Source organism: Anolis carolinensis, chromosome 1 (genome assembly GCF_035594765.1).
Source record: "Anolis carolinensis isolate JA03-04 chromosome 1, rAnoCar3.1.pri, whole genome shotgun sequence".
Classification (NCBI taxonomy): Eukaryota; Metazoa; Chordata; class Lepidosauria; order Squamata; family Dactyloidae; genus Anolis; species Anolis carolinensis.
This window is the reverse complement of record NC_085841.1, coordinates 263,044,920-263,060,366: the sequence shown is the minus strand read 5'-3', so window position 1 is coordinate 263,060,366 and position 15,447 is coordinate 263,044,920. Positions and strand designations below refer to the sequence as shown.

At 41.5% G+C, this 15,447-nt stretch overlaps 2 protein-coding genes across 2 annotated transcripts in view; one reads left to right on the top strand and one right to left on the bottom strand.

The window, feature by feature from the left end:
• The window catches only part of gatd1 (glutamine amidotransferase class 1 domain containing 1), a 112,500-nt gene extending 98,799 nt beyond the window's left edge, over positions 1–13,701 (top strand). Inside the window, exon 9 of the mRNA XM_062967594.1 lies at positions 1,793–13,701. Coding sequence (XP_062823664.1) covers positions 1,793–1,869 — 77 coding nt within the window. The 3' untranslated portion in view covers positions 1,870–13,701. The remainder of the gene's footprint in view (positions 1–1,792) is intronic.
• Positions 1–15,447, bottom strand: part of eps8l2 (EPS8 signaling adaptor L2) — a 141,337-nt gene that overhangs the window by 68,991 nt on the left and 56,899 nt on the right. The window contains exons 2-3 of the mRNA XM_008108264.3: positions 11,091–11,154; positions 10,269–10,324 (exon numbers count right to left, since the gene is read on the bottom strand). Coding sequence (XP_008106471.2) covers positions 10,269–10,324; positions 11,091–11,134 — 100 coding nt within the window. The 5' untranslated portion in view covers positions 11,135–11,154. The remainder of the gene's footprint in view (positions 1–10,268; positions 10,325–11,090; positions 11,155–15,447) is intronic.

The window sequence follows — 15,447 nt, the reverse complement described above, 5'->3', positions numbered from 1 at the left end:
TCTATATGCATTGTCGATGACTTTCAGCTCTGGTTAGTACTTGGAGGCCAATGAATACCAGATGCTGTAGGTCAGGGGTTCTCAACCTTTTTCCGCCGTTGAGCCCTTTTTGAAGCAAAAGTTTCTTGTGGAGCCGCAAAAATGTTTATATATTATATTATAAATAGTTTACATATATCAGGCATGGGCAAACTTTTGGACCAACATAAGCTTAACAGTATTTCAGTGAAAGACCCCAGGGGCCATCCAGTCCAACCCCCTTCTGTTATGCAGGAAAAGCACAATCAAAGCACCCCCTGAGTGGTGGGAGGGAAATAAGATTTTGGAAGACGAAGGTGAGGGGAAAAGGATCGAGGAAGGTGAGGAAAAAGGCTTTTGATGGCATGGGAAGTGAGAAAAAAAGGCTTTTCAGGGCAAGGGAGGCAAGAGAGGTGGGGGAAAAGGCTTTTCACAGCATGGGGGCCAAGGGAAAAAAGTGTTTTATGGTCAAGGGAGGCAGAGGGAGGGGGAGGAACAGGAAAAAGGAGATTTCCCTTGTAGGGGGAGGAGGAGGGGAAGAAGGAAGGAGGTGGAGGAAAGTACGGAGCCCCTCAGTATGCTTCACAGAGTCCCAAGAACTCTGTGGAGCACACTTTGAGAACTACTGCTGTAGGCCATAGGAAGAACCTAGCAAAGCTCCTTCTGAAATTCATGGGATTGCAATAACTTGAGATGCGACCTATCTAGTCTGACATCACATAGCTAGTCTGACATCACACACTGGTTTTAGGACTAAAGTAGCTCCTTTGCATAGAAAGCAGAGATAGATTAGGGTGTCATCAGTATATGAATAGTATCAAATCTCAAAACTTTGGATGACGTCTTCCAGCATTTTCATACCAATGTTAAACATCACAGAGGACAAAACCCAGCCACGAAAGACTTCATAGTTCATGTACCAGTGTCAATAAATGCCATTATCACCGTTTAAGTTTCCACTTTAAGAAGAATGGGAGCCATTGCACAACAGTGACTCCAAGCCCCATCCTAACAGGTCTAAGCCCCACTATGACAACCAAACTACAGGCCAGAGAGAAGAAATGATGATAAACCATGGCAGATCCAGCTCTCTGTCTTCTAGGCCCACCTGATGCTGCATAGAGAAACCAGGTAGTCATAACTGAGAGAGAATGGATATCCTACCCCCCAGCTTCAGTGAGGCAGGCCATAGTTGTATAGGCCAGGTTTGCACACTTATCCATGATCAGGAATAAGGTGTAAACATCCAAGATAACATCAGCAGAGTATAAGTAAAACAGAATGAGAATGATCTGGAAAAAGTGGTATCTTTCTAAAGTTGTTCTACCCATACCTATTGACCCATAACAGAGCTGTGGTCCATCCCTCACTGCTCTGCGATACCTTACAAATGGCAACAAAATAGTAAAATGATTTATATGCATTAAGATAAACACTGGCTGTGATGCCTCATGGGCCTTGTAGTCCTGTTCCTAGTACTATTGTGGCAGATGAAGACGAAAACATGGGGTTTTCGCCGGTTCAACAAGAGCTGGAGTCTCTTCACCTGCAGGATGTTGATGTTTGCCCTCAAGAAAGTAAACCAGGCATTGGGCAGAACTCCCCTCCGTTTCCCAGGAAGGAATCTTATTCTACAGACAGGGGAGTTAGAGAGGCCCAACGGAGGAGTTTGCGGATCGCTGCCAAACAACAAACTGATTAGGTCTGCTTCCCTTGGGAAATTCTAAGGAGTCTTGCATCTGGACAGAGTTGGGTTTTGCTTCTTGTTCTCTAGGGAAAGAGACTTCTTGGCGGGAAAACGAGACCCAATATAGGTGTTTGGCGCGAGAGATTCTTTGCGGAGTCAATTGATCACCTTCAGGAGAGAGATCGTGTGTGGACTTCGTAACCCCAGTTCCTTGCTTCCCGGATCAAGCTTCAAGCCTTGCCTTGCCTTGCCGTTTAACCACGGACCCTGCTCCATGCTTCACGTTTTGCCTTGTTTCCAGTCACGGACCTAGTCAAGAATCAAGTTTATTTCCAGCCTTGTTGTCAAGCTTCATTGGACTCTGAAACTCTGACATTTCCCCACACTATTGCTTGGCAAGAGTGTGTGTTTCGGTCAAATGGATTAAAACTTTGAACTCTAATATCATTTATTGGACAATACATCTTTGGACTATATTTGACCTCTTTTGAAAGGTCTGTTTCTGAACTATATTCTTCACTTATTTTTATTGCTTTTATATATTTCTTTAATAAAGATATTAGATAGAGACTGGCCTCCGTGTAAGGTTATTGGTGCCCAGCAGCCAGGGTTCTGACAGTTTGACTCCGCCAACTAAGCACCAAACAACCTAAGGCCAGAATGTCTACAGGAGCCGGAGCGGACGCCCCAGCTCAACCACCCAGCTATACCATTTCCCAAGATGAATTCAATCGGATCCGGGACACACTCCGGACGCAGGAGGGAGAAATACGGGGCTTGAAGGAACGTGGAGCCCGCCTCCCTGCCTTAGCGCTACCAACCAAGTTTTCTGGAGAAGCCTCCAAGGTTCATGTTTTCCGTCGACAGTGCCAGGCGTGCTTAGAAGCCCGCCAAGCCGAGTTTCCCCAAGAAGATGTCAAGGTGGCGTGGATCTTCAGTCTCCTAGATGGGCCTGCGGCCACTTGGGCGACGGCATTATACGATGCGGGTTCCACGCATCTAAACACCGCGCAACAATTCTTGAACCACCTTAGGAAAACCTGGGGGATCGAGGACGACGAGGAGGCGGCCGGCCATAAACTCCGACGCCTCTTCCAAGGGGACAGACCGTTGTCCCGGTATATAACCGAGTTCCGGGTGCTAGCTCAGAACACCGGCTGGAACGACATAGCCCTCAGAGGACAGTTTCGCAAGGGCCTCAACATCGAGATGCAGGAAGAAATCTCTAAGATGGACCCCCCAGGGACTCTTGAAAGACTCATCAACCAGTGTTTACGGGCTGAAGTCCTGCTTGCCAACAAAAAACAGTGGCTCCGAGGCCAGAGTGGAAGGGCCGGAGTAAAACCCCCCACTTCTACCAGTGTCCAGCCACGTCCAGTATGGAGATCCCCACCGCCAGCCCCTAGCCCCATGGGAAGCGAGGAGGAACCGATGCAGTTGGGCAATGTGCGCCCCAGGCTGGATGTAGCGGAAAAGGCCCGTCGCCAACGCTTGAATCTGTGTTGGTACTGCGGTAATGGGGGCCACTTCGCCAGGGAGTGTCCAGCAAAGAAGAAGCCCGCCGCCCGTCTGGCGGCGGCGTCCTCCGCGGAGGCGGAGGCAACCGAGGCGGCTGGAACAAAGCCGGCGGGGGAAGCCAGCGACCGTAGAAGGGCTCGCCAACCCGGTCAAAAACTCCACTCAAGAGCCACAAACGGGGGTCCTATTTCTCCTGGTGATCACACTGTGGTCAGCAAAAAAGGGACCCGTCATGATCCATGCCATGATAGACTCAGGGGCAAACTGAGCGCATCAATGCCACTTTGGAACAATACCTTCGCTGTTATGTAAACTACCAACAGGACAATTGGGCTTCCCTATTACCTCTGTCAGAGTTTGCATACAACAATGGTGTCCAGACTTCAAACACTGGCCAAAATACCCAAAGGACACCTGATCCTGTCTGATTTTGGAAACTAAGCAGGGTTCGTTCTGGTTAGTATTTGGATGGAACATATTCAACAAATACCAGGTTCTGTGGGCTGAAATACTAACGAGAACTAATCCTGAGTATCCTCTGAGTATTCTTTGCCAAAGAAAAGCCAATGAAAATGATAGGATCACCATAAGTCAACAGGTGACTTTAAAAAACATATACACTCGATAAACACTGTGGCTCTTTGTGTGTGTGAGTTGGGATCTGAGATTCTTATGGGAGGAAATGAAACATTACAAAGAATTATTTAAAAGAAAAAAGCAGAAAAAATCCAAGCATAAAGTAATTTGACACTGGTGTCTACAATGGAGGAAGGAGTTTGGAAGGATACATTGAAATGGCAGCGATGAAAGTGCTGGAGCAAACAATGGGGTTATTCAAGGCCTTGGAGGGGCAATCTGGAATTAGCGTGCCCAAGGCATTCTAGTAGCACCCTTCCATTAACCTAGATCTACTTTATACTAACAATTTTCCCAGGAAGATTGGAGAAATAAGTAAACCCGCCAAAGAAAGGACAACAGAGAGTCTTGTTGAACATTATGTTCTAATACATTGATGATGTTACAAGTTTTAGTTCATTTCATTTGCTTCCCTCCCAAGACTAATAGTTTCAGACAGGAGAATGGAAGCATTTTATTGGGAACATAAGAAAAGGGCACCCCACCCCCATTAATAGTCTCTTCCCCTGCACAGCTGGAGTTTTTAAAGGATAAGCTACCAAACTATGTACTTAATGTCATATATCCTTTGGCAATGAGGAGCTCTACCTAAGCAATACTATCACATGTACAGGGAAACAGGTACTTCTGAATATAATCATCCCCTACTGTCTGAATCATTGCTTTTTTTCTGAAGCAGTCTGTTGGTATTTCTGCTTATTCAGATAATCTTTGCAATCTAGTGTGTGGCCATCTGCGTTGCCATTGCATCACTGTCCAACAGTGCATTGGTTGATTATTCCTAGCAGCTAGGAGTAATGTTGATACACAAACATTTTCTGCTAGCCCATGCTATGCAGAGAAGGGACTCTACTCTTATTTGGGACCCAGACAGCCCTGACGCTAGCTATTGCTTCCTCAGTGGTAAATGCCATTGGCAGCAATACTGTTGACTGCCACATGTGTCTCAGTGTAGGTGGTGGTCTAGGAAATGGAACAGCAACAAGGTAAAATTGTCACAATTACAGTGGCGACAGTGAGGCTCTTCTTCTCTTCTATCCTCTATGACTGCTGTATGCCTTTACAAAAAGAGTCCTGTGATGGTTTAATGCTGAAAATTGTACCAGCATGAGGCATCGGGAAGATTCCAGACACTGTTTGACATGAGAATTCATTCCAAGTAAATACACTTGGGAGGCTGGAACTTCTACCTGCAGTTCTAAGCAGATTTACCAGCAAATAAGCCCCACAGAAATTAATAGCCAGGCCTTGAGTTGAAGTGCTAAAATTCTGATGCTCTTGCTCTGCATGCAGCTTAGTACAGCACACCTCATTTCAGCTGAAACATATAAGTCTGGGTTGTGTTGGTCAATTTGTGCAGTCTGGACGTTAGGCGGTGGCTCTGCCATCTGCCCAGGCAAGTAGTTATGGGTGGAGGTGGGAATGAAGGGACAGCCTGCACAACCAACATGTTCTTAAGAGTCCCTAGCAGGAAAGAAAGCAGGACACTGAAAATCATTCATACTTAGAACTCTTATATTTGCTGGTTTTGGTTTTCCCTTGGTCAGTTATACTGCTCCTTTTCTTTGAATGCCTGAACTGATGTTTTAAGTTAATGCAATGCAAGAAATTTGGGGAGTCATTTTTTTTTTTTAGTGGGGAGGCAATTTGCTATACTCCTGCTTCTGCCTAAGAGCTGGTCTAAAACAAAATCTATCCACCACCTTTCAAATGTGTTAGACTGTAATTCCTATTGCCCATGGGTTGTACTAACTCAGGATGATTGGCATTACAGTCTAGCACAACTGGAAATTTTCCAGGTCAGAGAAGACTGCTCTAAAGATAGTCGTTTTTGTTATTTAATAATGCATATGAGGTTGTGACAGAAGGTGTGAAGCATCTAGAAAGCATCCTTTCTGATGCTGGGCAGACATGTGGGAATGGCTGTGTCCTTTATGCTGGCCTGGAGGGTAATGTTACAGCACTAAAACCTTTCTTGGGTTACATACAGTTTTGGTGTCAAACGATCTAGCTGCACAGGCTGTAGCAGCTACTGAATGTTCCATCATCCAGTTTGTCTAGTAAAGTGTTTGAAAATTCACTGAAGGTGGTCTTCCCTTTAGCAGTGGAACCTTTCAGTGGTGAGCAAAATGACCATACCCAACAACTTGTCCTTTATCCATCAACTTCAGTAGAATACAAAAGAAAAATTGTAGCATCTATGAAAATGTGCAATGTTGTCTTGATACAATATTAGGAAGCATTGGATGAATTTTAATTAGAGTCTGACTCAGATCTTTTTTTATTGGAACATCCAGAATCCTCCTGACACTGGGGAATTGTGGCTGTTGCAGTCCCCAAATGTAAGTTTTTCAATGTCTAGTCCAAAACATGATTTGAGTAGACAACTGAAGATACTTGAAAGGGAAGCTTCCATAAGATCCCAGTGTCCTATCTAGTCCATGGCATCAGATGAATGAAATGTGACAAACTAGACTGTATATTAGCACTTTTTGGCACAGGTGTTCCCCAAAAACATCTATGCGATCTAGCACATGCATTTCCTTATCTACATATCTTCCATTTAGCATGTTTCATTGTGTGGCTGGGCACAGGGAGGTAAACACAAACTTAGTTTGCATTCTGGTTGTAGAAGCATGTATCTCTGAAGAAATCCCATTGTGGGAGAGGAAATGAATTAATCATAGGGGATAAGCATGCCTTATGACTAATGTCTAATTTGATCCCGGGTTACAGGTATGGACAATATTCTGGTGAGAGAGATTGTCCGAGAGAAATTAAAATACAAAAAGTTAATGAAGTAATTACCATTGTCAGCACATTCTACATTTAAGTACCCTTTGAACTCATTCTCTAAAATTTCCTTCCCTGTATGTCCTACAAACATCATATTGAGGCCCAGAAGCAGATGAATTGCCTCCCTCCATTCCAATTGTCACTGCTGTGCCTCGGAGGAAGAGAAGAGGCAGTACCTGCTGGACTTAATCCCACCTCACTCCTCGCCACCCTTTTTTCCTTGTGTGTTTTGTTTTATTTAGATTGTAAACCTTTGGCCAGGAGACTGTCAAACTAACAATTTGTAAGCTGTTCTGAGAGCCTTCATGGTTAAAGAACTGGTATAATAAATACTCTAAATAAACACACACGCACATAGCAAAACTCTGGATGCATTTACAGTTTACGAATGCTTAAAGTTTAATACCTGTGTCAATCTTTAAGGTACTATAGGACTCTTTTACAACCATAGCCTTTGTTCATCCTCCTGGGCACTTCATCCCTCACTTTTTAAAAATAATATGTACACTTTAAGAGCCAACATCCATCTGATTCAAAATGATGAAACCTAAACACTTGGAATGGAAAGGATGGTTTATAAAACAAGCAAACAGAGAGACCCATGGAGCTGGGCATTGTTTCCCTGTTAAAAGGCTTTAGAGAACATGAGCCAACCAGTAGGGACAGTAGCGTTCTCTAAAGCCTTGCTTGCAAAGAGTTTGGTGGTCTGGGTTGTGCTGGTCGTAATGTGACAGAAAAAGCAGGTGGACAAATAAGCCTTTTCCGTAAATAACTCATTCTTTTCAAGTACTTCCTCCCCAGACATTCTCCAGAGCTTGCCAAGAAGATAATGGATTCCCCTCCAATGTCCTTTCATTTTGCTTCAGAACAGAACCTAGTAAGCAGAGAAGCTGCTTTATTTATTCATGGTCCACATTAACATTTATTCAGCTGGCAGCTGGGCACTGCATGAGGCCGTAACCTGATAGCCACCTGCTGTACCTGTAAGCCAAGAGATCTTTCGGCAAGTGCAGTTGGCAGGTCTTTGAGAATATGGGGCTTAGCACATGAGATGCCTGTGTTTGAGTTGCCAGAGGCAATGAGAAGTCAGTACCCGATTGACCCCGCAGGGAGAAAAAAAGAACATTTGTGGCATGCAAAGGGCAACTCATTCATTCATGGAAGTAGGATGAAGGGTCATTCATTGAATCAGGTTACTACTATGGGAACAGAAAATGAAGAGATTTTCCCCCAATTATTATCTTATTTCCAATAAAAATTCTGCCCCAATGAAAATTTTCTTTAGTTCCAAAATGTCTAGCAAAACATTGAAAATAGTTTGTACCTACAACTCTTGTATTTGCTGCGTTTGTAAACTCTACTTGCCCCCCTTTTTGGATGCCAATACTGTATTTCTCAATGCTAAATTGCACTTTTGGGTTACTGTAGTGTATGGAAATTGAAGGAAAATTTCATTGGAGAGCAGAATGATTTATTGGGTGTCAATGTCCTTGTTTTACTCCCCTTTACATACTTGAATGCTCAATAAACAGGCATGCCATTAAGGTCGCACATCTGTGTGTTCATGGCAGAGGTGAGATTTGACCAACAACTGGGAGTCAGAAATACATGCCAATGTATTACAAACATTTGAGTCACAGCTGAAACTGTTTGCCACTCCAGTTATGCAGCCCTAAAAACTGTGTGAGCCAGAGTGCAATCTACTAATGTAGAAGGTAAAATATATAATCTAACACAGATAAAATAAATGCAGGTTGAGTTTCTCTTTTCTGAAATATCTGGGACAAGCAGTGTTTTCAATTTTAGATTTTTTCTGGATTTTGGAATACTACAAGCAGTTCCTGAGACACAAACATCCAACTTATATACAACTCCCTAGTTACAAACGGGGTGAACAACAGGGAGTTATTGCCAAGGAAAGGCAATTCACTCCTGGAAGAGTTATCATGGGGAAAAGTTGTCTCCACTAAGGCTTCATCACCAATCCTTGTTTTCAAACAACCAATTTTTAAAAAAAATCCAATTATCACAGGGCCAAAAAATGAGGTGAAATCTTCAGAACAGCAGCACAGGCAGCGAAACAAATGTTCCAGGGGTGTTAATCCTTCTGTGTTCTATCCAAAATAAAAAGTGAAATAAAACTTGGCTGGAGTTGCACTTAAAAATGAACCTCTTCTGAGTTACATACATATTCAGCTTAAGAATAAGCAGAACCTATTTTGTTTGTAATCTGGGATCTGCCTGTACCTAATGAAATAATGTAGAAATGGGATCCAAGTTTAAACACAAAACTCATTTATGTTTTGTATATCGCTTATGTGTAAAAATAGCATTAAATCAATGCCTCAATTCATTTCACATATTCTTGTGTGTCTCTCTAGCCCCTTTCCACTCTCAGGAAAGACTACTAGGTGCTTGCTCTGGCGTTGTGATTTTGTGTGTGTGCCAGGAGCGACTTGAGAAACTGCAAGTTGCTTCTGGTGTGAGAGAATTGGCCATCTGCAAGGACATTGCCAGGGGACACCTGCATGTTTTGATGTTTCTACCATCTTTTTGGGAGGCTTCTTTCATGTCCCCACATGAAAGAAGGAGCTCATCCGCGGTCTCTCCAGGTTGGCTTCCAACTGGCAACCTTCAGATCAGCAACCCAACCTTCAAGTCATCAGTCCGGCCAGCATAAGGGTTTAACCCACTGCTTCACCAGGGGCTCCAATACCTGGTGAATGAACAAGCAGGAGAGCCACTGACACCACCTCATATGCAAAAGCGTGTGTCTGGCAGCAAAAAAGTTTCAGGTATGAGGGATTTCAAGTAGCGGATTTCTAGATAAGGGAGGTTCAATCTACAGTTACTGGTTGTACAACCAATATGTCAGATTACTCTTTTCCTTTAATTTAGTACTTGAATGTCGGCTTCATTATTATTATAATACTTCAGACAATTTACTCCACATTGTGTTTAACTTCATAATAATAGGGCAAAGATGTTGCATTCTCCTTTCAAAGATGATGAGATATGCCCAGGGATGTGATTCTCTGCTTATATTGTTCTTGGAAGCAAGACTGAATAAAGGTAGCCCTCATGGTGGTTAGGAGCAGAGGATTCCCTCGAAAGTTAAAAAAACACAATTATAAATAAAAATCATGAACATTTTTTAATCTGAGAGAACACCTGTCTGTGCACTTCTGGGTCCTCTAGTATATTCTATGGTTGGAAACTGACCCTTGAATTGACCTTTATATACCACATTTATATACAGAACTCACTGATAACATTATACAACTTGATGTGAAATAACTGCAAGAAGAAAAGACTGAGCCTGAGAGATCTTCATACCCCTAGAACAGAGGGACTCAAAACTTTTGCCAGACACACAAACCTTGCCCCATGGCCCTTCTCATGTTGCCTGAAATATGTGCAGTACTAAGAGAAGCACTCTTCACACTGGAGTTTGTACATCATACATCTGGCAGTCAACAACAACTTCCTTTGAAACATCAACAGAGACGTCTCACTATGCAGTCAAGTTATTTCTTGCTCCCCTACTACTAAAAATGGATCCAATAATCTATATTTAGTCAAATTTTATTAAACTCACTTGATGGGAACTTACCATATAAATCTTTTGCACTCATTTTGGCAGATCCATCTGCTTTGCCCATGCTGCCACTGCAAAAGAAGAAAGCAACATTGAAGAAAGGATTTTTCTTAACTACATATAGCTTTAGCTAGTGTGTCTTCTCTGAATGAATGCCTGGAGGAGGTAATGGGCTGGATGAAGAAAACAAACTGAAACTGAATCCAAACAAGACCGAGTTGCTTGCCACCAAGGATCCTAACCTAGGGAGGGAGGTGTGTCAACCAGTCCTGGATGGGGTTGCACTCCCTCTGAAAGACTGTGTTCGCAGCTTGGGGGTGCTCCTGGATCCGGCTCTCCAAATGTCAGCCCAGATAGATGCAATGGACAGAAGTGCAGCAAAATGAGGTCTCTGCACCCACCCAAGTCAAGAGGAACAGTAGCTATCCTTGTTATTTTGGTCTGCAAATCCTGATCACAAAAAGAGTCTTTTTATCATAAATTTAACTATGTTTGCCAGTAATTTATATCCTTTGTAACAGCAACACTAGTAGCCTTAAGGAGAATTTATTGACTATTTGGACACCACAAGCCTTTTGTTTCCCATTCAGATTAAATGATTATCTAGCTATTTGAAACTAACATCAAAGGGGCATTAAAGGAAAACTATTTCTTCAGAGGTTGACTAGAGTGACATTTCAGTTTGGCTTAAACATGGCTCATGGGATGCCTTTCACCAAAACTGAAGTAAATAACTTATCTTTGGAATTACAGATGACACAGTACTATAAAACTTTCCTAGTAACATGTCAGTGCTTCTCCTGATGTTAATGTTTATTTAACATTTAAGTATCTTACTTTGCAGAACCAGGATGGCTGCTCGTAGACCCTTTGTGGCTCATCCTGCTTTCTAGACATTCACCTGAAAGAGGAGGGAGAGGACAGATATTAGCCGAGAAACCACAATACTTTAATTTTACTCATGTATTTACTCACCACTTCATCATTATACTTCATCAAAAAAGATAATCCCTTCAAGTGGAGAACATATATGATCCAGCAGGTATGACTGATCCATAGAGACCCTTGCTCACCTGACAAGCTCTTTTTGAAAAATGGAAATATTGATGACTAGGGTAGGATTTGGAAAACCTATTTCTGAGGTCTATATCACTCCAAACCACGCAGGTAGTCTGAATACACTGGCTATGGAATTTTTTTAATCCCCCAAAATATGATTTCCAGCTTTTGATAAAGGGTTAGCATTGATGCCATACTGGATCGCAATTTGGGACTGGAAGTACAAGAGAATTACTTGGATTCACTGTATATACTTATATAAAAGTCTAGAAATTTTAGTCAAAACAATGACCCACACAACCTGCATTGACTATTTGAAATTACCCTCAGATTGATTTTAAGGTGTATATTAAGTATCGATTAATTTTGTGTTTAGATTTGGGTCTCCTTCAAGGTATTTCATTATGGACATGCAAAATCTGCAAAAAACAATCTGAAATACAAAACACTTCTATTTCCACACATTTTATATAAGGGGCACTCAACCTGTAATAGTGTTATTTTAAGCCCAGATATGTAGGTGTTCCAGTTCAAGGGCAGCTTCAGATGTTTTAGCTCTTGAGGACAAGAATGCCATGATGGGATGAGAACAGCATAGCTTGAACCACTCCAAATTGTTGATGCAAATGAGATATTGATCTCAACTGCAGGGCAGTGCATACACATTTGCTGGGACTCTCCAGTTTATGGTGCAAATTTGATGCAGGTTGTTCTCAAAGTAAACAACTTGGAAGCCAAGATTTCAAAGGCACCCTGCCTGCTACTACAGTGTCCACAATCAATTATGCATGTGAATAACAGCGTATGGGCACACTTTTCCTTCCTCTCCCTAGGTCAGCTGTCTCAGGTTTTTTTCTAGAACAGCTACACACCTTGCTGAGAATGCAAATGCATGCAATTTTTTATCATGTCTGCAACCCTTTTACCAATAGCAATGATAAAATGCAGTGATGTTTTCAAAGAAGGGGATCTGATTGGCACGCTTGGAGAAAAAGAACAGTCCTAAGTAGTGCTAAATTCAGGAGTTATTATTTTAAAATATATACTTGATGCATTTTAAGTTTTGAATATATGTTTATGACTGACAGTTTTACAAATAGCTCTATCATAAAGAGACATTTAGTAAAGCAATAATAGAAGTATAATCAGCAACAAGTAGCTTGGAAGAAAATACATTTACATTGCAATACCATAAATCAGTCCAAGACCTGAACTGTCTTCTTCAGGGAAGAAAAATGCTAATGAGTCTCCAGACTGAACAATCCTTCTTTTTGAGTTGATATATGACTGCCTCCTATGACAGACCTATTTCTGCCTTGGGTTTTGCCACTCGTATCTATTCACAGATGATTTTGAAATAATGCTTCAAAATTCAGCAGAACCTGCTTAACCAGACGGGAGAGTGATACACATGGGGAAGGGGGAACAAAGGTATACACCCTGGTGAAATGAAATGACCCATCCACCCACACACAGACTTCTCCAGCCCAACTGATCAGAGAAGGAGGGACACGGAGTTCCTTTGACAATTAATAGTACAATCAAAGATCACCAACTACCTGTAACTGTGAGACAACAACACACTATTTTTAGATGCTTGCTAATAAATTCAGCTTCAAGGAAACTTGCCTTCTCCATTGAGTGAAACAAATCATTTAATTTTTTTATTGTTACTGTTAAGGAATACTAAAAACCAGTATTTTAAATCCAAAAATGTCAGGTTGAGATTTTTTAAGCAAGGTTTTATTCTTGTGTGATTAAAAATCTTTATTTACCAATGGTTGCTATCAATTTGGGAACCAAATGATAGAAAAAAATAGACATGGGACAGAAAATAAAAACATCACGACTATGATAATAAATGATGTTATGAGAATCCAAAAGGATACAGAACACCACAAGCTGATAGGCAATGCAATGTAACTTATATCAAACCTTATAATGCAATACAGAAAATACAAAATGACATAAACCAATACATAAGAAACGGTGAGCTGAGATAAAGGACACAGAGTAACTGAAGCCTGGATTTTTAAAGAGAGGCCCTGGATCCTTTCTAAAGATAAATCAGATTACAAAGGATAGCAGTAACACACCTATATTACACAGAATAATATATATTCACTGTAGCAATGTAACACGACCTCTGTTCTTTAGTTTTGAAGTATTTATCCCATCACAAAATTAAGCAGAACTCTCAGCACAAATTGTTTTAAAAATAAACAGACCAACAAGGAATGCTGGCAGTATTGATATTACAGAACAGATTTAATCTGCTGTCTGATTGGGGATTTGTTTTTTTTTTAAGGATGATATCTAAAAATCAATGTAGCACATAGAACACTATGTGTATACTCAAGAACCTGAAATAAATGTTTTCAGCCTTGTGCACGATTAGTCCAACAGGTGTGTGTGCTGTGGCTAACAGGTGTGTGGGTGGGTCAAATCTTGTATTCATCTTCCTGGATTTGAAGTTATGCCCAGAAGCTGGGTCCTACTGTAGCCTCATGCTAGGATAACCGTAGCCCTCTAATCACATAATACCACTTGTTCTGCATTTACACACAGAGAAAACTATGGTGGGAGAAAAGCGACTACCCCACGCTACCTATTTCCCAAGTGCCAGCTTATGTAGAAGGGACATATGGTGCCACGGGAAATAATGAAGGGGTGGACTGGGCCACAATCCACCTCTCTTTGCTATCTTTTAAACATACATTAAAACATTTTTGTTCAATATACATTTTACCAAAAGTATTTATGCTTTCAGTTTTGTAACTGGATAAATTTGGTACGTATTTATAAAACCTACATATAGTGTTTTAAGTTTTTTAATGAGCTGCGTCTTGAGCATAAGCTGGTTGAATTACAAGTTGATGTTCTGTGCCTGAGCAGGTTTACAAATGAAGCCTGCATTTACCTTGGGAAGACAATCACAAAGCAAAGCAAGGTAATTTGCAATATGCAGAGTAAGGAAAATTCATGCTAAGATAAACAGACTTCTTTTACTTCTCAAGGGAAATCCATATCTCATGATATGCTAATTGCGTTGCTTAGTTTGGCCTTCTTAAAAATGCATCCAAAACAACTTTGCCCTGAAAAAAACAACAAACATACAGTGTTTCTATCACCCAAGTTATCAAAATGCATGACACAGAGGCAGGATAGGAGGCGAGATGGTTCATCTGGAATCAAACGATTCTCTTTCTCTTTAATATTAGTCTCTGTTTGGGTGTGTCTGTAAACACAAGATACAAAGTCTATACTGGAGTCCCATATAAAGCTCAAACATACAAAGAGAATACAAGTGGATCAGGTCAGCCTCCAGTATTGGCTGCCTCATGAAAAGCTAGCATTGTGTCATCTTTGCGTTCATTTGACCATTTCCACTAAGGGCTTTTATACAAGGGCCATAATCTTGGACTCACTCTGAATGTACAGCTGGTGGTCCTGACCCATCTGGACAATGATCCGAAATTTAGCGTGAATGTGCGGGATCTGGGACTGCTCCAGAACAGCTGTACCCTGGACTAACACAGCCTAAATCTTCTGCCACTCCTTCTAATCTGCCTTGCCAGGAAATGAGCTTCTTCACATTTGAGAAAATGAGGGAAAATGATCCCAAAATAAACTGGACATCCAAATGTTATGATTAAGAAGACATGGTAAATTAGGCTTTTTCCTGTCATTGTTTCACTTTGCTTTACTCCCCTCTCCCAATAGCATTTCCTTCATCTGTTTTTGGTGAAGTTAATCTAATTCTCTCATTATCCCTGACATCAATTGGCAAATACTGGAAAGAGGAAATTTAGGAAGCAATACATGCTGTAGGCAGGAACAGTTTACTCGCTATAAGTTTCTTGGACTCAATCCACTTCCATATTTGAAGTTTTGCAAAACCTGTGTGTGAAAGAATTATCCCAGGTGAACTCATCCCTGCACATTCTATGGACTTAGGACCAAATGCTACATGTGGGGAATTAAAGCTTTATGTGTGTACAATCCCGTGGACTGGCCACATTGTCTGACTGCTCGATCACTATCTTCCAAAGCAATTGCTGTATTCCCAACTTAAGAATGGAAAATGGAATGTTGGTGGACAGGAAAAGAGATTTAAAGATGGGCTTAAAGCTAA